The sequence below is a fragment of the Wasmannia auropunctata genome, unplaced genomic scaffold, assembly GCF_000956235.1.
Source record: "Wasmannia auropunctata unplaced genomic scaffold, wasmannia.A_1.0 LD335986.1, whole genome shotgun sequence".
Classification (NCBI taxonomy): Eukaryota; Metazoa; Arthropoda; class Insecta; order Hymenoptera; family Formicidae; genus Wasmannia; species Wasmannia auropunctata.
In genome coordinates, this window is record NW_012026904.1 from 1,545,721 (window position 1) to 1,569,270 (window position 23,550).

Consider the following 23,550-nt stretch of genomic DNA (forward strand, 5'->3'; position numbering starts at 1 on the left):
ATATTAAATTGAATTAAATTTTGTAAAATTTATATCTATTTAATCTATAATCCCGCATGTTACTTAATAAATAATTCAGTGCTTGTATCGCATAATGAAGTCTTTGCCAAGTTAAACACATAGTCATTGACACTTAATCTTTTTAATGCGTATTTAATATATTTAATCCTTCAAATTCGTTATCTTCAATAATGGTACTGATGTGTCATTTCATGCTTAGAATCATATATCAATGTTAATAATTAATAATTATTTTAATAATTTCATAACATATATGCGACACTTCAATCAGCATAATTCATGATAATTTTATGATAAAATATATAATTTAATTTTATATGTATTGTAATATAATTTTATTACAATTATAAAATAGTTATTTTTTAAATTGATGCTAATGACTGAGTAATAATCAAAATTAATGATACAATGAGCCGTTAAATTATATTAAATTATTTAAAAGATATATTATTTAAAATATATAAGATAATAATAAATTGAAAGCGTTGAAATATAAAATACATTCTTTATGAATCGAGTGAGAAGCTTATTATACATAGATTTTTATTATAGTTCCTCATACAGTAAACTTCCAAAATCTGCTACATAAGCTTTATAATTCGCGGTTTATTTCCGAAGTCTGTAATCTTATCCGCGTGACTACTGTTCCACGATCATATTCCCGAGGACCAGTGACGTTATTGTCTGAAGATATATCCTACTCCCACTACGCGGATAGGTATACCGGCGGGAACAGGTGGCACGGTGGCGATCGGTCCGCAGGTACAATAACACTTCTCCGCCAGTCGGTGCGCAAACGAGAAAGTGAAGACCCGGCACCCGGCGCGGGCGTCCAGGCCGCGCGATAAGTATCTCGCGCGAGATTAACAATCGCCCGCTCTCGATCCGGTCCAGCGAGTGCTGAAACTTGGCATCCGGTATATGCGGTTCCGCGCAATCGCGAATGCGCCGAAACTTTCTTCCCGTTTCGAGCTTTTCCTTCATCGATAAACGGAGGGCTGCTGACCTTAATCGAACTTGTTCGACATCTCATCGATCATTTCAAGGACCGAATCTTTAATCGATCCTACGTGCGAGAAACAAGAATCGTTATCGACAGCATCAACTCTCGTGTTTCGCCGAAGTTCTCGCTGTGTCAGCTGCTTAAGGATCATTTGGAAATTCGTGAGTTATCTGGATTAATTTATCTAATGCTACATATCGCGTGCGTCAATGGTATCAAGTGTCTTTTACGGCATGTGTGTCAAGCAGGGGTTCTTGTGTAACTGCAGGATGCTCGTCAATAGAGAACACAAATCGATAACTCAGTAATCTGATATTTTGAGTTTAAATAGTCAATTTTTAACAAAAGAATGCGATAATTTTGTTTAAAATTAAATTACATCGTATATTTTAGACGAATTCACACCTGAAAGAGAGAATTCTACACTACACTTTACGACGCTGATTACTTTACCTAATCTTGACCCCAATATTTATGAATTAGACTAGGGTATAATTAGTCATGGTGGTGGACCTTGTTCATAGTATGTAGGTTACGAATGAAATTGCGTAATCATTGTTTTCGCCAGCAACGTGTCCAGAAACACGAGTCACCGCGGCAAGGATCAAGGTTGTAATGTTTTTCATTTAGATACGGATAAAAAAGGATCTATACGGTGACTCATTCAAGCTGTCCCGGCCATAAACACACCGGCAATTCGGATTTATTTCTTCTATCTCCGGTATAATCCGTTGTACGATTTTTCTTCGTTAAGTTCGCAATTTCGAGTCGACGACGCTGAATAACTCGGAAGCAAGGGAGGTATTGCTTTAACGCGAACTTTTCCAGTTGACACGCGATAACGGAAAAGAAGGACAAAGTGAAGATATTATGTTAAGAACAATAATTTTTCTTTCATAAAGTTCACACTACATGACACTACTATATAAGTTTCAAAAATTATTATATTTCGAGAAGAATTTTATATAAAATTTCTTCTCGAAATAAAATTTTACATAAAATTCTTTTCAAACATATGTTACACTTTATTCTAATTTCAATAAAAGTTGCACGAAGGCAGAAGCAATTGCTATACATCTTAATTTGTGGTACAAACTGTTCCACTTAATTTTTCTATACACGGGCTAATGTAAAGCCTCTTAAAACGCGAGATTATGCATCTTTATTGCGCAGTTTCATTTTCATAAATGCCACGATATAAGGCGGTGCGCCCCGAGCCGTGAAGTCTTACGGAGACAACCGGCTTCGTCGTCGGTCGGATGTTAGCCATCGACTGTTCACGCTGCGGAACTTCTTCCGGCCCGGTCACGTAGGATATTCCCGTCGCGTTTCACTACGTGCAAAAGGCCCTTGTCTTTCCTTTGCGCAGGCACTACCTGAATGCAGGTGCAACGACAGAGGTCTATTATTGGCCGGAAATCACGATTGATTTTAGTTTTATCGCGTCGTGCGCAGCATAGAATAAACGCTCGATGTGCAGAAATGTGTGTTGTAATGCTTATGCGCGCATAATAAAAATTTTTTTTTCTCCCAGCTCACTATTATATATATGTATATATCTCGTACTCTGAAACTCTGATAAAGCGCGAGCATAGCCCGCAGTACTGGTTCACCGCTGATATTCATTTTTGATATCCTACATCAAAGCAAAAGATCGTTTCAACAAAGTGGAAAGCTCGCGGTATTTGCTCTCTCTCTCTCTCCCTTGATATTTTACATCAAAAATAGGTTTATTTCACAAGAAAATGTTATTTCTCTTCCGCCCCGATAGCGTTCCGTATTCTATAATTTTACAAGTTTTGATAGAGGCGATATAGCTACGATTACCGTTTTTCTAGATTGACGACGCATTCATATTTTCCGCGCATAATCGAGACATTCTAATAACTCATGCATATTCAAACATTAACCGATCGCGCGCAGTTCGAACGTTCTCGTTTCCGTGCGCAATGCTCGTGCAAAAAGAAAGATCAGATCGACACGGTTAAATATTAATTGTTCGCCGTGTCAAATCGGGGCAATTGAAGTCATTTTCCAATCTTCGCGAAGCGCATGCAGCGCAGTTTTCGATTTACAAGCGTCGTCGAGCTTACGAGCAATTAGAGTAACAAGATAAGCTGATTGGTCACAATTCGAGCGTGTTCTATCACGCTATCGATAACCGATCGTCTTTATTTCGCTTCGTAAAGTCACGAAAGGAAATAAAGCTGTTGGAGTAAACGATTACATTACAGCGTAGGAGAATTTCACCCATAAATAAAAAGCGTTATAATACACGCGAGAAATTTTAGATTATATCTTATAATTAACGCGATAATAAAAAAAATTCATGCTATTGTTAACAGACTTCCTCTGTTCTATCAAATCGATCAACTCCACGAAACGTTTCTACGAAACTATATTAACAGAAAAAGGATTAACGGAACTTTAACGCGACGACGTGTGTAAAACGGTACGACTTATATAAAGGGAAAAATACCAGAAGAAAAAAGTGGTCTCCTAAGGCCGATCTTTCTGCATATGTATTGTGCATCGAAAGCGGTGCGCCAAGAGTTACCCGAGATAACTCGTGATAATCTTACGTAAGTAACCGCCGTGCTCAGACGAACACAATGAGACGACGATACGCCGTTTGCATTCGGACTTCAAGGATTCACGTTCGTTAAGACGGGCAGTCGGCCGAAAGGACACGTCTGTTTTCAGTACGGATGTTCAAGTGGAAAAAAAAACCGTGATATATACATACGTGGACACGCTGCGACATATCGCGATGCTCATAAGAGATACTTTCGGAATCTAAAAGAGATATATGCAACGGCAGATTCGTATCACATTTTTATTCCGCACTTTATGTCATAATGCAAGATTTTCCGAAAGAGATTTTCACACGTGCTTTTCTATGTTTCTGCATTTTTTACCCCGGGCGTGTTTCCTCTAACAACAATTAAATACCTCGTCAGTCGTATATGCAGAACGGCAAAATAGAGAGATAATTACATAACTCGATTCCAGCATTACTACAAGCGAGGTAATGAAATGACGCGTGAATTTTTACTCGCTATCGATGAAAAAGATTGATTACACAAGCAATATTTTTTTTAGAGCATACTCGAACGTGCCAATTATCGTTAAATAAGCAAATTAGCCGTAGCAATCCTCGTTTTCGTGTATCAAATATACTTTGTATAATATTGTTTCTTTTTTTAATAAGGGGAAATATTTAAAAAATCATGATACTGAAATTTTTGCATTCTTTTTTGAACTTTCAATCTCGATCGAATAATATTAGTACTCAACACTTTGGCTGCCATCTGTATCCAATTAATATGCATATGCATCTATATAAATTCAAAGCTGCCATATTAATTTTAGTACTAAAATTAATATAATTAAAATAATTCCAGCTCTGAATATAAATTCTTATCGTTCTTTTCTAAAAATATTAACGCAAAAACTAAACTTTGTATGTGCATGAAAAAGTAGGTTACAAGTTGGTGAACTGAAATATTTCGAATTCTTTCAATATTTAACCCTTTGACTGCCGCATGGATTTTATTGATTTCCTGGCGCTACACTATTATATTCTATATAATGTAACTTTAAGTATAAATTTTTTATATTAAAATACATTTTCCAATTAAATGCATGTTTTTTAATAAAAATTTTCGGCAAAGTTAATAAATCTCTTCAGAATTTACAATATATACCATATAAAATCAATGCATAGTGTATTTTAACTGCTATATTAATATTAAAGAATACGTATTATTTATTTATAATAAATTTTTTATATTAAAATACATTTTCCAATTAAATGTTTTTTTAACTGCTATATTAATATTAAATAATACGTATTCTTTAATATTAATATAGCAGTTAAAATACACTATGCATTGAATTTATATGGTATATATTGTAAATTCTAAAGATTTATTAACTTTGCCGAAAATTTTTATTAAAAAACATACATTTAATTGGAAAATGTATTTTAATATAAAAAATTTATAATTAAAATTACATTATACAGAATACAATAGTGTAGCGCCAGAAGATCAATAAAATCCGTGCGGCAGTCAAAGGGTTAAGTATTGAAAGAATTCAGTTAAAAATATTTCAGTTCACCAACTTGTAACCTACTTTTTCATGCACATACAAAGTTTAGTTTTTGCATTATTATTTTTAGAAAAGAACGATAAGAATTTATCTTCGGAACTGGAATTAAAAGCGCGGTGTGGTATATATAGCTAGAAAATAAGAAATATAATGCAAATACAGTAAACATAAGCGTAGCTTCCGTTTTACTTTCGCTATGTAAATCAGATTCACCGACGAAAAAATTCGCGGATTTACTAGAGGAACTGTATAAGTAAATGGGAGCAAGGCGAGAACGATTTAATTCCGCAATTAAAGCAATAAAATAAAAAAATTCGAGCAATAAAAGCATTAGTTACTGGAAGGACGTAAATTTTTAGATTTCGTTTTATAAAGTAACACTAATCCTTAACATAGAGATATATACAATTCAACTGCTTGAATGTTTTGTATCTGAAAAAGTAAATAGTCTTTTCATCTTTTAAGGTTTCTGAAGTAAACTTAAAAATTATAAAATAAATATCAGAGAAAAGTACGTGTCCAACGAAGCCAAAAATTGATTTTGCAATTGTAACTCGAATTTGCATTGATTAGATGCAGATTAGATATTAATTTGTCGATCTCATTATAATACTCTATGAAAATTCATATACGATCTTGAGCATTCGGTATAAATAACTTATTTGTGTTAAATAAAAATGTGAAATAGGAGATATGCTTGATGCAGTTGTTATCGTATATAGTATAAGAGGTGTTTAATTTGCATTCATTATGAATACATCCACATTCATAGTCGGATACAATAAATCATGGCAAATGTCACGCGAAGGAAACGATAACGAGAGATACGATTTGTCATGCTGTGCGATAAAAAAGCAATAATCTTTCAAAAATATGAGATAAAAATAAGTGCTAGATCTCACCTTAAAAGGTCGTTTAAATAATGAGTCATACGTGACGCTCGTCTTTTAGCAAGGAAATTCGTCGTTCATAGAGGAAAACGAAAGACGTTCTCGTAAATGTAAAAGACTCGCCATTGTGCCATTATACCTTTTTTCCCTCGTTTTAACGCGCAGAAATTTTTCCGGGTTTGTCCAACTCGCTGATTTGCACGCAGATAAATTTTCCACGGTACGATGTGACGATTCACCTCGCGACTCACACGAGAAGAGAATATGCATTGATATGGTTATACGTTAATGAGTATCACGGTTCACCTTAGCCACTTACGGCAATTAACGGGATATTAAAGCTATAACGCCACTTTATGTCCCCCCCTGTTGTGCCAGCACAAGGCGATGCTCGAAGGTTTATTAAGCTGTTAAATATACAATGATTGCATTACTGCTTCGTAAGGATTACTCATTCATTTATCGTTCAAAGAATGTCGTAAGGATCAGCGTATCCATAATATATCGAACAATTCAAAAGTAAAGAGTGTATAAAAAGCAGTGTAAACCAATTAATACGCTGCAGGTTTCAGATACACCCGGTAGTTCGTGATATATATGGCTTCTCCCGAATAAAGACTTAACTTGGCGCAATTACGGTCACAATGCTTTAATTAATTTTCAATGTGAAATCTTAATAATTAAAACATTTCGAATAAAAATTAAAGACTATTACGAAGCATTTAATTAAAGGAAATTAACTAAAGAGCGTTGGATACATTTGCGGTGAAAGCTCAAGACTAATTCGCTCACGCGAGTCCTATTGATTTTCAAAACTTTCGAATTAAGTTATACAACTTTTTAATTACGCATCCAAACCAGATGTATTTCAGCGTAGTGGGTAAAAGTAACTTCGAATTTCCCCGAGGATCCGTAACTCGGAGAAAGTAGCTTCTCTGATACGCCAGCCGGTACAATGCAAAAATACGTCAATTACGTGTTGTGCGCGGTGGAAACCCTGTCACAGCGTATGATTTTATTATGATTGCGTTTCCTATGATTTAAACCTGTTACCACGCAATTGCGCGATTTTAATTGCAGAGAGGGCAGCCGCTACGACTCCCACTCGGCACAGTCGACGCAGGATCGCAGGAAGCTGCTGAAACGTACGAGGAGTCTTGCAGTGATATCGGAGGACGATTCCCGGCAGGATCGAGAAGCGGCGCACTTTCGGCTAGGCGCACATTCAACCTTCGATCTGCCCAGGAGACATCAATTGATACCGAGGGCGAAGCTAATCGATCGGAATTCTCTCAAGGACAGGTGAGCCCTTTTATCAAAGAGAAAGAGACCGCGACTCGATCGCAGACCGCGCTCTTGACCTGATTAGTTTTTAATTAATCGATAGCCTACAACAATCGTGTGGAAAATAAGAAGATAAAAAGTTCGAAAGGCTGTTCTTCCTGCCTAATAGCTGCTTTCAACAAGATTAATATTAGACAGTGCTAAACAATTTAAGGGCTGTTCTTTTTGGAAGTATCTGATATTTTAATGAATAAAAATTCCGGCACATTTCCTAATAATAATTTCAATGAAATAATAACAACAGTTAACCACCAACCCAAAGCCAATTATGGTAGTCGAGTTTGTTCACGCGCGACGAATTTGATATTCTCGCTGTAAACTTGCATTATTCGCTTGCGGCGATTGGCAAACATCGAACACAATCGAAACGCGATCGGTCGTCGACGGTAGACGTTCTTCAACAAAATACTAGAACGACTTAAGAGTTCCACTCAAGGTGATACAAGAACTTCACCAAGAAACTTTACTGAAATGCGACGCCAAGTTGATATCTCCGCGTTGCGGAATCAAATCGAATGGTTGTTCAAACGGGAAAACAACTGACTCTTTTGTTTTTATCATCAATTTATGATCTATTGGAGGCAAACTAATTCGAATGCATAGCCATCGATGGTGAATAAAAAAAATTGCTGTACTCTAAACATATTTTTTTTGCGGTATATCAAAATAATGGAGATTTTATAGGACAACAATTAACTGAGATAGAAATATTTCAAAAATTCTGTGGTTCTATACATTAATGAAGAGTTTTTTTTTATTTTTAACTGATTGTGAGTTAATGTATTGGTTCGAGATCAATTGCTGTGGTAACGAGCAATCTGATTTAAGATCCGATAAGAGTTATTTTTCAACTTCATAAAGAGTAAAAATAAAATTTAAAAAACTCAATATTCTTCCACTTAATAATTTTATCAAGTAATGTTCACCACTCAGTATACAAATCCGATAAGTTCAAATAAGATATTGAAGAGCATTTCTAGCGACTTATACAAATGCTCTTTTCATCCATGATTTACTTATATTTTACAAGCATTTTCAAGTGTTTTACGAATGCAAATTTTATTCCACGAGGGCAATTGGTCAAGAGATTTTCCACTTTGTTCCAGACTCTCCAAGAGTCAGCAGCATCTTTCCGACTCTTACGAGAGATTCAACGAGACAAAATCTTATCATTCGCGATCGACGTGCGGCCTTCACTCGATCCCGTCGGGTCTCGCGTCTCTTCCAGATCCGTTGCCTTACACTCGTAAAAACCGCGCCGATCCGGATAGACTGAATATACTCGACTGGCCGGATCCTCCGAGGCGATACCGCAGCGTGCAAAATTTGGACACCGTAAGTGGATTGGTCGACATCGTCGAAGATAACTGGCCGATTGAAGGCAATCGGAGCATCGATTGCATATATACACAGGTGAAACATATCTCTTGTCAGTAAAAGAAATTATAAAACTGTTAGAATCGACTTCATGCGGGAGAAAAATATCTCTTTCGAAATTTCAAGAGTTATCGAGAAGATTAATAAATTACTCAATCAATCAAAACTGTGGCTTATTATTGTTGTTATTCATATCGAAAATAACAAATTGTGACGTTTAATTAAATTATATTGTAATAAGTTGCAGTACATAACGTAATTTACGATACGATAATGATGATGTATAACATATTATAATACAAGCTGCTTGATGATAAAATTTCTAATTATTAATTTGATTAAAGTTCACTCGATACAGCGATGTATCGTCTTTGAGATCAGCCGTGCCGGGACTCCTCAATATAGTAGCGAGATTAAGAAGTTTGTTACCAAACATTACATTAATTAAAATGATAGAGATCATTAAGTCGGTCACGAGTTCCCTAGTACCGGCATTATCTTTAACAGTTGCTTAATTAAATTTTAATTGGGCAACGGGAAGATTGATTATCTACAAATTTAATAGTAAAATAATGTCTCTTCGTGAGTTCCGTAAAACCAACTGAAATAAAGAATTACATTACTTGTGAACTCTTACTTTGTTAAGTTTAACAAAAATTACTTTTACAAACCGAGAGGACGGTAAATTGAATTAAGAGTTGACTCTTTCAAATGTCACTGTGTTTATCATAAAAATATTTTCTTATAATAAAAGGCTCATCTTACAAGAAAATTAGTTGCTCTGAAAATTGGTTAGGATGACAAAAACTTTTTATAGAAGAGAATATATAAAAAGCACGCGTTCACGGAATGTTTTTTTTAAATTTACCTTGCAAATCATATTAATTGTGGGACAATATATTATAGTTATTTAGGCAAATTTTACTGTGCACTACAATAAGTTTTACTGTAAAATCTTATTGTAGTGCACAGTAAAATTTGCCTAAATACTATATTGTTCCACAATTAACATGATTTGCAGGGTAAATTAAAAAAAAATTCTCTCCGTGTTGAGATGTGCTTTCCCGTTCAGGTGAAGCGCAAGCGTAAGGAGCACAGGAGTTTAGACAGCATCCTCTTCGAAGACGACGGGGAATTGGAATACTTCGACGTGCTGAATTTGCTGCCTCTCTCCAACATACGGCTGGAATACAACGAGACCGCCTCGTCGAGGGACGGTAATTTCGCGCCTAAGAAGGTACACGGTTTGCGAGATTTAAGAGTGCTCGAGTACAACGAGCCGAGCGGCGTTGGCAGCGCGAGCGAAGTTTCGCCGACGGGCAGCAACGCCACGGACGAGGAGAAATGTAAGGAGCACACAGTGAACGAGGATAATCCCGCCCGAGCCGACGGCGAAGCCGAGAAAGAGGTCCGCCCGAACATCCTCGATTCATCCGAGGGGACGGATTCAAACCGGCGAAAGCATCGGGAGACCGACGGGAGTTTCGGGGCAGATTCGGAGATTAGCTCAGCGAACAAGTTCGTGGATCAGCACGCTCCCTCCTCCTCCTCCTCCTCATCCAAGACCGATCATAAGGGAGCTGAGGTTGAAAATTTTGTGATCTCCCGCGAAGAGGAGGATCACAAGATCGAGGGGGTGCAGGATTACAAGTCGGTCTGGATCTCGGACGAGAATCGAAACGAGATGTCACGGAGGCCGCAGATTCTCAAAGTCGTCGACAATGACGTCACCAGGAGACGCCATCGGCGCTCCGTCGTGGAGATCGACGCCATCGTCGAGGACGTGCCAAAAGATAAGAGATCGCAGGAGATTACGAAGGACGTGAACGAGCGTATCGATGCCTCTGTAATTAAATCGATTAATAACATGAACGAGGAGGACGAAGGCCACGGAAGGAAAGCGAAAGTTAGTAGATATGATGGAATTATATTCATATTTATATTCATTTAGATATGATGGAATTGTATTTATATTCATACTGATAAGAAAAAAACGTTATTTACTCTCAATAAATTAAATTATTCTGTTATTGTTCGTGACATTAAAATTTTCCAACGATTTTGTGTCTCGAGACCGTAAGAACGTGACGTCGAAGAAATACAACGAAAGCAATTTCCCTAAAGCATATCAAACGCAATCTTCTTTAGAAAAGTGCAAGTAGAGATTTGAAATTCCCCGGATGCACGTCGCACATGGAATATTGAACAGTTTCTGCGATATCGCGTTATGACTTTCAACATCTACATCTTCGTAATGGTTTTCCATTCAATTAGATACTCGTTTACGTTAAGTAATTTGTAATGTAAGTAATTGTAATTTGCCAATTTATAGCGTTGCACTTTAATTTCACGACCTCATCTTCTCCTTCAAATTTTCCGTTATAAATAAAAACTGACATCTCAATGTTGGAAGTGGAGCGAAAGCGCATTAAATCAATTGACAAATTAATTTTGCAGGAAGCTACGGCGCCGGAAAATGCGGAAAATGGGGCGACGGTGGAGGACGCGAGAAACTTCTTCGAGCGGAAAAGTACCGAGAAGGAGGCAGCGCGAAATAAGCAGAACGAGGGCAGATTTGAGAGGATCGTAAAGGAAACATCAAACATTCTCGGCAAGGCGTGCAGCGTCGTAAAGGGCAGTCTCGGCTTCGAGGCGAGATCGGAGAGCTCCGATCTCGGCCTCGGTTCCGAATCCGGTAGCGATTCCCGCAGAAGATCGGTGGACGACGGTATCGAGGACGATCGGCCGTCGAGAAGCGCGGAGAGCTCCGGTAATTCCGCCAAGTTGAGGACAGGCGACAGTAAAAAGTCGCACACTAATCTCACCAGGTCCATGAGCTGCATGGACTCGATCGAGTGTCAGGACGACGGTCCGGAGTTCGATCACGTGCGCTACAAGATCGTCAAGTCGCATATGTTCAGCAAGAACATGTTCAGCACCGCTCGAGGCGACGTCACGTACGAGGGGCTGATGCAATATCTGCGCGAATACTCGTTTCAGGAATTGCTCATGGATAATAACGTTGTTATCATTGAACCGGTGCGCGCCGAGCCGGTGGAGCGGAAGTCGTCGCCGTTGGCCCGAGCGGAGCCCACATGCAAGATCGCCGGCGCGATCCAGAAGAAGATGGAGAGCCGCGAGAGAAACGGGGAACGAGCCGAGAGCGGTGGCGCCAAAAGCACTAAAAGCTCCAGGCAGTCGTCCATCAGAAAGCACTTCTTCTATCAACCGATACGGGTGAACCGTGAGCTGATTGACGAGGAGTTACCGGATCCGGACACCGTCAGAAACGTGAGACGCATGTTCGAGAACACTCTCGAGAAAAAGAAAAGCACGACCGACAGCGAGTTCTCCAGGGACGACAAGACCAGGAGGAGCGTCAGTATGAAGGATCTGACTAGCCTCGACGACAGTCGGTACGACGAAATGTCGGACAAGACACGCGAAGAATCCAGGTAGCGTAATATTGAATGAATGTCGACGACGGAAACTTTTATATTATTCACGATGCGGATGCGAGTGTCTTGACAATAAGCATAGAACCGTACAGACCAACTGCTTTTCGTACATATGTTAGTTCAAGCGGAAGAATTAAATACAAGGTGACGGTACGCTAGATAAATCAGCCCGAGATAATGTTAAGTTTAATGGGATGGCAAATGGTGGTGAAGTTTACGTTGAAACGTCTGCGTGCTAAATAGTCTGATGTAATTCGATTATTCGCGACTAAGATAATAGCGTTTCCTGAACCGAAATTCCATTAAAGTTACAGGCGAGAGTTCCTAACCGAGAAAAAGTAAGTCGTTGAAATTAAAAAATTAAGGTACCAACTAACATAACTAAACATAATTTTAAAAATCTCCATTCATCCTCGATCGATTCGTGAACAGCTGCCATAACCAATTATTATGTTCAGATCCAGATGTTCCAGCAGAGCGAAAGATCTCACGCGACTCTTCGAGACCAAGTCCGCGTCATCGACCGTTTCCGTAGCCAAGGAGGAATTCGGAAGTCCGCGATGCGAGTCGAAAACGAGAATTCTCGCGCAAAGTTTCGAAGCTAGGAGCGGAAACACGTCGCCGAGTGGCTCTAATTGTTCTAAGAGCAAGGTCGGCCGTTACCACCACCACCATCATCACCAGCATCATCATCATCATCAAAACTGGGATTCCGGCAGCGTCAGTTCCGGCGTGTCCAGCGATTATCCCGACACCGATCCCGGGAGCGGTGCTCACTGCACGTCGTCCGACGACGAGGACGTGAATTGCAACGATGACGATGCAGACGCGAGCGGTCCGGGGCATTACGTGTCCCAGGACGTTCTGCGTAAGATCCGCGACTGCGGCACCTCTGTAACGTACTACGGCGGAAAGGTGGTCAATATGCACAATGGGCCGTTAGTCTCGCCGTTGATCGGCAACGGCTTCAAGCGAATCGACAAATCGAACGATTACGTGAAGTTCAAGTTGGTGAAGAGCAACTCCTGCGACAGCAGGCTGGAGCTGACCGGCAGACTCGTCGAGGGACAGTCGTCACACTTTTCTGCACGTCGCAATCGCGACAGATGCGCCGATCTCAGGCAGTGCACCATCGCGGAGACACCCAGCATCGAGATCACAACGATCGACAGCAGGCAAAAGGACGAGGCTGCGCAGAGGAACGGGGGTGTCGGGCAAGTCGAGCAGGTGAAACGGGAACCGCCGGTGGTGATTGGTTTGGAGCCGAAGAAAGAAGAATCCAAGGAATCGAGGAAGATCTTCAAAGCTGACTTTAAGCTGGGCGATCTGGACGACTCGAGATCCAATTATCCGAGCAAATTCATGCCGAGCGCATTGACGAGGTGGGAGGTGAATTCGAGCTGGAAGGTCGGCAATGATTTCGGTAAAATGGAGTTCGAGGAGTTCGAGGTGCTCGAGGATAGTCTCAATGGGATCGATGAGCAAAACCAATGCGCGCAGGCATCCTAAACGGGGAATCTATTGTATATTTATTTTTCTCTGATGCAATTGGAACTCGCGCGCGCGAACAAAAATAAGACATACAACGTGATTATTATTTTTAATAAAGTTGCGTAAAGATATTTCTTGGCGTTACTGAAAATAATTTTTCTTTGTAAAAAGAAAAATGATATTCAGTTTGCGGAACGATAAATTTAAATTGCAATCGAATAGACGTTGCTAGAAATAGAACAAAGAATTTTTTAAGGATATTTCTAACGAATGTTTCTGGCAGCAAGTAATGAAAATCTCGCGAGAGTACGTTGATAGTCAAAATATTTATTTGGGTACGTAAGTACTATCGATCAAATAGTTTATTATTTCAGGTGGATAAGTCCACACGAGTCATATTAGAGCAGGTGATAAATATTGAGATACGTATTAAGATATAATACATTATTATATATTAAAGATTCAATATATTATTGCATATAATGCACAAAGCACACACGAAATCGACTCGTAATTTGAGTATATTAAATGTATAATAAATAATTATATGTAATAATCTTATTTATTAATGTGTTTACTAATATTTTAATATTTAATTCCTCTCTCCAAAAGATCGTTATAATTATTAGATTGTTGTCTTCTTATTGTTGAAATTAAATTCAGATCTTCTGATTTTACTCTTGTGATGTAAGTTAGAGCAAAAAAAGAGCTTTGTAATTATTCCAAACGTATAATCTGCAATCTGTATTCAAACTCTCATGCTGAGCCAAAAACAGGAAATTCGAGTCACAAAATCTAGCTCTAATGTCATATTTTGCAACGCTCGATTTAAATGATATATTGAAAGCCCAGACGACGCGATGTTATTTTCGACATTACATATTCTTGGAACAGTGATGTTGATGTTATCGATTCTTCTGAAGATTTAACTACCGTGAACTTCAAAGCATCTTGGCAAGTCAGGATTATGTAGTCTGTCTTAATGCGGATTCACAGTAACTCGCATTAAATAACATTACTGCAATTGCAAGTGTAAAACTAGTGATACAATACCAGAATAGTGTTTCGTTATTACTATGAAGAAAAAAAACATTGTTAACGAAAAGTTCCCAAATATATCGGCAAAATGTAAAAGATCCTAATCTATATGTAAACGAATATAATGTTTGTCATACGCGTTAAATATCTTTTACAGCGGCGTGATTATTTAAGCGCAATAACGTTCCAGTTTGCTCGCTAGGAGCGGCGCAATTATCGATTTATTTTGGAGTGTATATAGCACAGTCGTAAATTGCGAGGAGCGTAAAAGCTTTCGGTGTGAATCCAGCGTCAAATGTTACACTGGTTGCAGACCGAGCAGTGCTGTAAAATGTACACTGCGAGCTTTATATGTACAGGACATGACGGACACTGCGTAAAGTGATCTTCGTATAGATGCTCTTGTTGGACTTTGAGTAAAGAGTAGTATTATATACGGCAACTTTTCCACGTCCGTGCGAAAGAGCTCGCGTTCAGAGCTCGCTTTCTATTAGTGTCCTTTATTCGTGAAATTGAAAAACTCCACTTCTTCGGTTGCTTCGCGCAGTCGAACTTTAATTGCGTTATACGTGTTTCAGTCCCTTTAACTTTTCGCACGAGAATTAGACGTTGATTTAATGTTTTAGTTATTATGTATGTAATATGATAAGAACTATTTTGCATATTTCGTATCGTATATACCTATATAATTAATGCACCAGCATAACTTGAAAATGTGCCAATGATACCGGGAGCACGAATATTCTCGCATGCAATACACTTGCAAGCACATTAAGATTGTACGCTGCGTAACTAATTTACAAAGTTCTGATATCAAAAATTTTAAAAATTCTGTCAAATATATCGAACAACTAAAGCAGGTAAAGTAATTTTGATTTTTTATTTAATTCTCAAAGGATGTATCCTTCAGATTTATTGCACATTAGGAGAGATCCTGCGAGCTTTGATATGCTTCTGGATTATGTTAAATCCATCACGGAATCAAGTCAAGAAAAGTAATTTTTCGCAATCGCTATTGTGCCCTGTTGAGCAATACAATACGTTTGTTTGCTTGATTCTAATAGAGGGGTAAGCAGGTAACTCACCGATATTCTCACCGGTCTCCACCTTTTCCGCTGACGTAATCCTCGCAGTCTTCTTCGCTTCTTTCTCCATGGCTTTAGGCTCTTTGAGTTGCTTCATCAGAAGTGGATTTAACTTTGGCGAATAGGAACTGGCCGACAGGGAGACGCTCCGTTGAGAGATGTACCACCACCGCCTGCACCATGTTTCCTGAAACGCGTAGAAGCAATTTCCGTTGTTGCTCATGCGATATCTCCGCGCGTGTAAACAAGTATGTACTTATAATGAGTATGTAAACGAAATTTGATCGACATGTATTGTCAGAGTTCAACAAAGACGTGTAACATGCACGGATTTTCAATTAAGCGTACAAGCATCGAGATTCACACCGTCGGTTCATGGTCTCTTCACGGGTCTCTCATCTATAGTTTATCGATTATCCGATAAATAATAATAATAATTTACAAATACAAAGTGCTTCATTAACAAGGCAGTTTGCTTTAATCTGCTTAAAATGTTAAATATCTTTAGCAGCTAGAATGAACGCATAACGTAATCGCAAGATATATAGGTATTGAATTTATTTCATTTTAATGGCGATATATTATTACTGAAAGGCAACATTACTGCGTGACGTATGTACATAAAATTTATACTATATTGAAAACATCACTGCTTTTTGCAGTTTTTCGTTAGAGTATTTTCCGGAAAATTTTTCTGAGAAATATTTTGTGTTCAGCTCGTGCATTATTATGGTTATATATCGTTTACCTTTCACGCATAGATACTCGAATGCATGTTAGCCAAGAAATCGCTGCTTGGAAAACACGCATAATATTCACTTCAGAGCGTGGAAATGCAATATTGGATGATGGAAATCCTGTGCAAACTACAGCATAGTTGATGCAACTGCGGTTTAACATAAAAATGTAATCACGGTACCGCGGAGATTACGGTTTTACGCCATCCTACCGTGACTATAATAATTCACAACAATAATTATTCGCACACATCCGTAAATATTATCTTTCTATTTCATAAATCGAGAATTATTAATTTGACCATATGATATGAATAAGTAGTCATGGCATATTTCCGATTATCCGATTAAACCAAATCGGATGAAACGGAGTATATATATGAATTTAAATTCTCAGAAGAGCGTATCTCAATGGCACTACATCGATTTTCCAAGGAGATTATTTTTAGATAAAAGCGGATGTAGTCAATTGAGAGAGACAAAGACAGACAGACAGACAGACAGATAGATAGATAGATAGACAGAAAGAAAGAAAGAAAGAGAGGGAAAGAAGTAATATATAAAAATACATGTTACAGAACGCAAAGCGTGTTTTTCTTCTGAACTTTTTTAAGGAGCAAAAAAAAACTGCCTTTAGAATTTATCATTAATTCCGTAAAATTTTACGAGAAAAGATCTAAGAGATAATAATAATATATATTTTATAAAGTAACAAAAATTTTAAATAATTATAAAAATTGGAAAAACTTGATATAAAATAAATTATAAAAATGATATATTACAATAAAACATATTTCATACAAACAAAAAATGTACTTAATTACAACACAGTTATTTTATATTCGTCAGTTTATAATCCCAATCATTAATTGCATTAATTATCGCTGTCATTTTTCAATTACTAATTTTTAATTATCTCTCGCAAAAAAATTAAGTTCTTAGAAACTACATTGCTTTTCAATCAGCCGTAAATTGAAGGAAGATATCATTTCGGTAGATAGTATTTTTCTTCACCGCGTTATTTTTATCTGTAATCTAGCAATTTTTTCACGAACTGATATGTACCACAACATCAACATATGTATAACATATAAATAAAATTATTTACTAGTTGGATATATAAGCAATGTTCTGCGGACACGCCTCGCCGAACGATACCGTTTCTGTTTCGCACGAATCGTGAGCGAACTGCAGATGTACAACTCTACGTGCGTCGAATTAAAGGTGTCGAGATGCGGACAAGTTCCTTCATAAAAAAATTTACCAAGGAAAAACGTCTAAGAAGTGGACGCGAAAGTTCTGAAAATCATGTCTATCGCTACGTCTCTCTTTCTCCTTCTTCGAAAGCGTTCAACCCTCTTCATATCCGCTTCTCGTTTGTCCCTGCTCCGGTGCCCTAGTTTCTTCCGTATCTCTCCTCTTACTTCCGATGCGTTTACCCCGGCGTAGCCCCAGCGAAGCGTCACCATCGATTCCACTGCGGCATCCGCGGGAATTGCATTTGCACCTCAGTAAGAAGACTGACTTTGAAATTTCCAAGCAAGCTGCGCGCGATTATCCGTGAAATGCAGATGCGCCTGGCGCGTCGTTCTATATTGACGATATTTATCACTGTGTAGCGTCCATCGTACATCTCAATTACCGACATTACTTATGTATAATCGCGAATGGTATAAATTTATAAACAGAACATCTTTAAATAGAATAGAATACATGCAGAATGTCTATAGCGCGAATTAAAAATTCGTTCAATACGCTCTCGTATACTACCATTAAAGTTAATGTAAATCGCACCGAGAGAGATACGCTATCATTGATTATCTAACAAGTGCTAAAGTATTTTTCCGATAGTTCCCACAGAGAGAGAGACAGAAATAGAGAGAATGTTATTGTGGCAAGGTTTTAGAATAATTGCTCTATAAGAAAAAAAAAACAAGAGTTCTCGTAATTGAGAATGAATAAAACAGCTTAACAGAAGCTAGAAGTAGAAAAGTGCCCGACTGTTTATTGTGGAATCTGCAATTAAAATATCACATTTCTTGATTTACAAAGACATTTAGTCCGTTTTTCAAAACAGAAAAACTAAATTTTCCAAGGAATAACGTTACATGCGTGTTGACTTTCCATCAATTTCAAAAGACCGCGTAGCGATATGCCCAATTTTTAAAAATTTGCCTGAGTGTGTCTATAATTTTTACATGAAAAATGTGAAATGTGATAACTTGACGCAGGTGAAGCATGTGTTCTTAATTTAAGTGGTACTTCTAATTATAGTGTCTGTGATTTACGAGCACTCGACATGCGCATACCGTATGTCTATACTACTACTTGATCCTTGCAGTTTCGGGTCACTAGCCAGAAATCTCAAATCTGATAATTTCTGTGAAATAAGCTATTGTCAAGATTTTATCAATAGTTTAAAGTTAAAAATATACACAATAAGTTTTAAAAAAATACTAATACTACATTACATTATACATATATTTTTTAATGTATAACAAATATATCAACTTTTTAAGTAAAAAATTAGATTAAATTTAGTCTTTAAATATTTGTTCGAAATAAACAATTAGTATATTATAAACGGAAAAATAAAAATAAAAATAATTCATAAGATAATTATAAAGATTTTATATTTATATATATATATATATATATATAAATAATGTATTGAGGATTTTCCACTTTTCTGGATCATAAAATATTTTACTAAACAGAATGACATATGTGCATTTATCGCGTTCAAGAAATTTCAGTTCAGTGCTCGGTCAAGTTGGCGGAAACTTCTTAATTGGCTACCTGAGAACCTGTAAATGTTGAATTTCGCATGTGCGGTTAACGCGCGGTTTTCCTGTAACGGAACGTTTAATTCTGCGAGAAAGATATATATCCGGAAATCGTGTCGGAATTCAATATCACTACGATTCATACATATTCAACCGCCGCAACTTTCCTTGTCTCATGCATTGTTTAATAATCAGAGATCAAGAATCTATTTTTACAAGGATATTAATTTACATTTGCGCGAACTTTCGAATTTTCATCCGTGGCCATATTGTACACTGCCATATCGAATAACAAAGTTACAAAATTACGATAGCAAAAGCTGAAATGAAATGCGCATTTACGCAAGCATTTCATAGTTTTTAATTAACGCATTGAGACTACATAATTTCATCCTCTACTTAATCTTCCATCGACTCTCGTGTTATATGTCATTATAACTTCGTTTTAAACCGGGTCACCGTTTTTTAACACGCGACGTTAAAGGATGTAAAACCGTGTATTTTCAATTGCCCTTGGCGAAAGGAGCGGCAGCGTAATGTTGAAACTGTTGTAAAAAAAAAGAACGATATATTTACGCAAAAAATAATGCGCTTTTCTTTCATCCGTGTGTCCGCAAATTGCATGTTACGGAAGAAAAAATAAGGAAGTATAATATAATAAAGTAGAAAATCTCAGAAAAATACTTTCCTGCAACACGGTCGGCAGTATAAACGTAGAGAAATCGATTACAAAAGTACTATCTCTTCTTCTTCAAGATAAGCTATTCTACGACGCAAAAGAAAATATAAAATATTCTTTATATTATCAGATTCTTTATAGTATCAGATTCATAGTAATAATTTGTTAAATAATTGCAATGTAATTAAATGAAAGTTATTAACTTGACAATATTTTGTAATTAATGTAATAAATATCTTCCGCTTGATGGTAGGCGTGATGTGATTTCGTTGTGTCCGTATAGGGCGCATAGCCGATACGCCCTTTCGCTCAACATCGCCCCCCGACCACCATTACACAGGCTGAAAACATTTTCTGCGCCGTGTGTCGAGCGGAGTTGGACGCTGGGCAGGATCGATGGCGTGATGTAGTAATGGTAAAGCCAAGTGCACGGTTTCAGACCGGAGCCCCCTCCGTATTAATCATATCCATCCAACTTGCGGCCTTTCCGCTTGCCGATGTCTGTGCGAAAGCACACATCGTAACACACACGATATGTGCCTATATCGCGTCGATTAAATAAATTCTCCCCCTCGATTTGCTCTACACGGCGCATTTGCGTCGTGCGGCAAAAACACGCGGGTGATTCTGTTACGTTCGCAAATTTCGAATTTCGCGAAACAAAAGATCGCCCCGCCCCGCCCCGCGGTGTCAGATGCACGTGTGAATGTTGCGACAGATATGCATTTTTCATTTTTCCACACGTATCGATGTTCCAACGCTATTTACGCTAGCTTTCGCCGCACGCGCGCGCTTGTGTTTGATGTTTTCCGATGGAAAAAAACAAGAGGGAGAAAGGAAGGGGAGAGAGAGAGATGGAAAGAGAGAGAAAGAGCAAGCAAGGGGCAATCTTTTGACTAAACATGATGACAAGGTAGCTTTCACCATATTGCGTTCGAGTCTTAAAGGGATATCGACAAAGCCGTTGCAGGGCTGAAATTGACGTCGTTAAACCGCCCTAAAAGTTTCATAGAAGGGCATTAAAATAGTATCAGATAGAATCGCTGCACGCACAGTTATATCACGTTACAACGTTATCATCGTAAACGCATATCAAAAAACTTGAGAGCCTCTATATCTCGTCTCTGATCGTCAAATTTAATATCTTATTTTATAATGTTGTTTAAATAACTGTGCGACCCAATAAGTTCACAATAAGATGAACGCTGCATCAATTCAGCCATACGTCGACCACGTTTTTCTTTTCCGCTATGCCGCTATTCCGGCTATGCTCCAAAATTCTGGACTTACAGCTTACGTCACGTGTACTATAGATTTTCAATATTGACATTGAACTCTGGAAGACAGCTTATACATATATTGTACATATGGCAGCTGCGAATAAAATTTCTATTCTGCTCCTGTTGATTGAAAATCTATCTATGTTCTACAAAAGTCACTTTGTCAAATATCTCGTGAAAAGATATACGAGAGAAAGTTATTGCGTAAATTTTTTCCGATTAGCGATAACCGATACGATTGTAGCTGTCCAAAAAATGTGTTGCATGTGTACGAAAATAAAAAATTTAAAGTCGATAGGTAAAAATACTCGCGAAAATTCAGGATGAGTAAACAATATTTGTTTTTTTTTTTAACAAAAAAAGCGTTTTCTCTGCTGCAATCAATCTGTTGACGCTCTCTGAAAGAATTTAATGCAGTGCATTGAGTCGCGACGATGACGAGATGCGCAAATTACACGCCATTTCGCAATTCTGCAGAGAAGTTGGAAGTTATGAGAGCTGTAATCTGCCACAAAGTAAAGAGTACTTGCGCCATATAACAAAATGCTAGAAAACGGACTTGATTTTCGCTTCTAAAGTACAAAACTTCAAGACACAAGGTCTTTAATGCTCATGAAATATTCTGCAAAATAATAAGATTGTTGAGACTGAAATGCATCTTCTCCCTCAACTAAATTTATTCATATATAAGCACATTTCAAGATGACGTAAATAATAATAAGTGAAAATATATACAAATTCACATAAAAATATTATTAGGCAAGATTCAGTTTCGATCAAAAAGGTGCTTTTTATTTATTTGTGTTATTCACATATCGGTCTGCTTCAACGTCTTAAGTTAGCAGAACAAAATAAGCAAAATCAATTTTAACTAATATAGTTATTTATTGCTAAAAAGTTGTCAAAGAAAAAAATTAGTTGCTCTGTTAGTTAAAAAAAAAAGTTCCGCTAAAAAAAGGTTAAGTTAGCGGAACAATATACATATATAACAACGATTTTGAACAGCATAATTGATTCTGCTCATTTTGTTCCGCAAAAACTTATAAAACGTTCTATTTCTACTTATACATTGTTGCTCACTCATATGCTTCTCATTAACGTTTTAAGAGTTTCAAGAAATTGTAATTCGACACTGTCGAGAAATAAGCCGCAATTAGTCGGGAAAATGATTTTACTGCGCATAAAACAACAAATGTGGGTAGAATAATATAATGAAGCGTCCGTAATTGGAAGAGGATTTGTTTTCATCGCGAGAGCTCTTAATCCGCGATACACGAGGTTTGAATTTATGATTCTCTTGTGGTTTCAACGAGCATACATGGTGAATAATGAGCAATGGTTCGCTCAAGTGCAGTGACAGTTTATCTCATCATATCCATTTAGTTGTCTTGTGTATCTCTGTTTCATTTTTTTTTACGAATATTCCTCAATGTGTTCGATGTTAACAAACGCTTGCATTGTAAAATTAATGATCTATTATAAAACGTCTCACAAAGGAATAAAAATATTATGAAAAAAGTTATAAATGTATAAAACTGTATGCACATAAAACAAATTTACACCACTAACAATTTAGCTATAGATTTATTTAAAAAACACGATTCGCGAAAATTAGCGGTTATTCAACTTGGACATTTTATTTGTGAGATAAATCAATATTGTTCAAATATCTGTCCGAACAACGATACCTTATTTGTGTACAACTAATGTTTTCTATATACACGTTACAGTAATTGTATCTGTTTAGAATATCATGTTTCTGCCTTTCTAGAACATCTCTGTACTTCCTTGGGAAATATGGAATATGTATAAGTAGTGACTACCGTAGGCGTTTTGTCAAATAGTATTTAGTGTCCTGCCTCAGCGTTGTTTTCCGACAATGTTGACTGTGTTTTAGTCTGACGTCACGTTGATGTTCTTTCATGCGTAGATTGGCCATTCTATCGGTTTCCCCAATGTATACTTTTCCGCAAGAGCAGAATACTTTATATACTTCTGCAGAGCTGAGGGAGGATCTATGCTCTTCAGGATTTCTTAAAACGCGTCCTATTTTTTTTAAGGGGCTCGAAGATTGGTTCAGATTGGTTGTGTTTTTCTTCAGAATTTATTTCTGCCAAAACGGTCTGTACCTTTTATATATGGGAGAATGGAAACGATTCTCTTGCTCGTCTCGTCTTGTAGTGGCTATGTGTTAGAATATGTGTTAGAAAAAAAAGTATTATTAAATATTCAAAATGTATTGAGTCAC

The 23,550-nt window shown here is 37.4% G+C and overlaps 2 protein-coding genes across 2 annotated transcripts in view; one reads left to right on the forward strand and one right to left on the reverse strand.

Annotated features, from left to right (window-relative positions):
* Positions 1 to 23,550, reverse strand: part of LOC105454358 (calcium uniporter protein, mitochondrial) — a 56,852-nt gene that overhangs the window by 20,661 nt on the left and 12,641 nt on the right. Inside the window, exon 2 of the mRNA XM_011696923.1 lies at positions 15,821 to 16,007. Within this exon, the coding sequence (XP_011695225.1) occupies positions 15,821 to 16,007 (187 nt within the window). The remainder of the gene's footprint in view (positions 1 to 15,820; positions 16,008 to 23,550) is intronic.
* On the forward strand, positions 822 to 14,258 carry LOC105454357. Its single transcript, XM_011696922.1, has 6 exons — positions 822 to 1,185; positions 7,108 to 7,329; positions 8,478 to 8,784; positions 9,821 to 10,654; positions 11,206 to 12,203; positions 12,665 to 14,258. Exons 4-6 carry the CDS (start codon positions 10,433 to 10,435, stop codon positions 13,713 to 13,715), a joined length of 2,271 nt encoding a protein of 756 aa, XP_011695224.1. The 5' UTR covers positions 822 to 1,185; positions 7,108 to 7,329; positions 8,478 to 8,784; positions 9,821 to 10,432; the 3' UTR covers positions 13,716 to 14,258.

Bases quoted from the DNA above. Each gene is read 5' to 3' on its own strand.
- LOC105454357 (XM_011696922.1), top strand. From the start codon at position 10,433: ATGTCACGGAGGCCGCAGATTCTCAAAGTCGTCGACAATGACGTCACC. The intron at 10,655-11,205 runs GTTAGTAGATAT...TTAATTTTGCAG, and splicing joins GCCACGGAAGGAAAGCGAAA to GAAGCTACGGCGCCGGAAAA. The intron at 12,204-12,664 runs GTAGCGTAATAT...TATTATGTTCAG, and splicing joins AAGACACGCGAAGAATCCAG to ATCCAGATGTTCCAGCAGAG.